The sequence below is a fragment of the Octodon degus genome, unplaced genomic scaffold, assembly GCF_000260255.1.
Source record: "Octodon degus isolate 3935 unplaced genomic scaffold, OctDeg1.0 scaffold00105, whole genome shotgun sequence".
In the NCBI taxonomy this organism is placed as follows: Eukaryota; Metazoa; Chordata; class Mammalia; order Rodentia; family Octodontidae; genus Octodon; species Octodon degus.
In genome coordinates this window covers 585,993-587,770 of record NW_004524681.1, presented here as the reverse complement: position 1 = coordinate 587,770, position 1,778 = coordinate 585,993, and the positions used below count along the sequence as shown (strand labels likewise).

At 51.1% G+C, this 1,778-nt stretch overlaps 1 protein-coding gene across 1 annotated transcript in view; it reads right to left on the bottom strand.

The window, feature by feature from the left end:
• The window catches only part of Prtg (protogenin), a 98,339-nt gene that overhangs the window by 1,103 nt on the left and 95,458 nt on the right, over positions 1-1,778 (bottom strand). Inside the window, exons 19-20 of the mRNA XM_023724055.1 lie at positions 1,526-1,685; positions 135-236 (exon numbers count right to left, since the gene is read on the bottom strand). Of these exons, the coding sequence (XP_023579823.1) occupies positions 135-236; positions 1,526-1,685 (262 nt within the window). The remainder of the gene's footprint in view (positions 1-134; positions 237-1,525; positions 1,686-1,778) is intronic.

The following is a 1,778-nucleotide window of genomic DNA, read 5'->3' as shown; positions in this document are numbered from 1 at the left end:
GCCGGGACCACCCGTCCGCCCGCACGAGGGCGCCCGCCGGGACCACCCGCCCGCCCGAGGGCACCGATCCGGACCACCCGCCCGACCCCAGGATGCCGGCCTGCCCATGTCCCAGGCACTGAGGGGTCAGTTACCTGCTCAACTCTCCTCCCAGAGTCCTGGAAAAATAACCACTTTTTCTTAGAGTTGTTTTTAATTATGGGTCCATAGCTATTAATTATCAGGTCAGTTCCTCCCTGGGGAAACGAGAGAAAAGTATTATGGCATTAGAGATTCCCGTTTATCGCTGGTAGTACACAATTTTTTAAATATGGAAAGAAAAAATTATCCCAGACATCGCTATTCCTTCTTTCTCATGCAGTGTGTGTACCTTTTACTTGGGCTGTACCCAGGGCCTTAGACAGGCCAGGCCAGCAGAGCGGACACGAGGTCTCTGCGACCAAGGTCTGGAAGGACTTTGTCGAGGGTCTCCTCGCGCCGGCCCCCAGTGTACAGTCCTGCTCTGTAGGAGTCCTACACCCTCCCCTGCTGTACTACCTCCTCTTTCGCATTTGCCTCCAAACGAACAACACAGCCATGTACAGTGTCACCTGATTTGTACTTACGTTTTCAAATTTCATGCTTTAGGCTAATTTTAAATAAGCAGGAAGGCTTAATTCACATTAGAATGCGTGAGCTAAATTAGGGGGTGAATAAGGTAATACTGGTAGCATGAATCAGTAGCATTTTTTCCTAACTCTGTGCTAGATACACGTAGAATGCATCTGTTAAATATAATTGTATAAAATTTGATATAAAAATTGAATCAGATTTAAAGTATTGTTATTCTGAATTTTAGAAAGGGTTGGATAAGAATTTGCAGCAGGTTTGGCAAAGTTTCTGTAAAGAGCCAGACTATAAATACTTTAGGCTTTGGAGGCCACAGGTGGTTAGCGCTGTATACTCCCCACTTCCCCCCAAAAAAAACCTAAAAAGGGAAAGGGAGCACTCTCAGCTTAGGGCAGGGCCACAGAGCTGCCTAGCTGGTCCCCAGCTGATCTGGGCTGCCGGCCAGGTGGGAGCTGGGGTGAGGACACCTGCCGCTGCTGTTGCCACACCAGGCACGATGTCAGGGCAGTGCCCTCCCAATGCCCCTGTGCCACTCCCACCACGTGGGCCAAGACCAGGGCAACACTGGAGACAGTCAGGCCTCCTCCAGCCACGTCAGAGAAGGCCCACCCTGTGAAATGTTCTCGGACAGGGGTGTCTGCCAGCCTCATGGACACAGGGCAGGGAATGCCACGAGGTCCCTAAGCCATTAATCCCCTGAAGCTGCACCTACACTTTCTGTCTCTCACTCTTTTGTCTTTTCCCTACTCCCATCTTCTTTTCCCCAAACATGTTACATAAGGAAAGGCCTGGGTATAACTGTTAGGGTTACTTCACAAGGGGAATGTGCATGTCCTGCATTTTGCAGTAACTTGTTGGCAGGTCAGCTCTACACAGGGAGGGAAGGACTGGGCAGGGCCTGGGCCCACACCCGCACCTTGGCATCCAGGAAGCTGCGCGGCAGGGTGGCCAGCATGGAGGACTCCAGGTCCCCCGAGGCTCTGCCCAGCCTCTTCTCCACCTGGGCTCCGGTAGCTGTGGAGGAGCCAGTGAGAGGCTGAGCTCCACTCTGTGCCGTCTTGGAGGCTGACGATTTCCTGAAAGGTTGGCGAGAAAGATCATCTTTTCTTTTACAGCAGATACAGGCAGTAAGGACCTTAACATTTACAAGTGTTTTTTTTTTTAATATA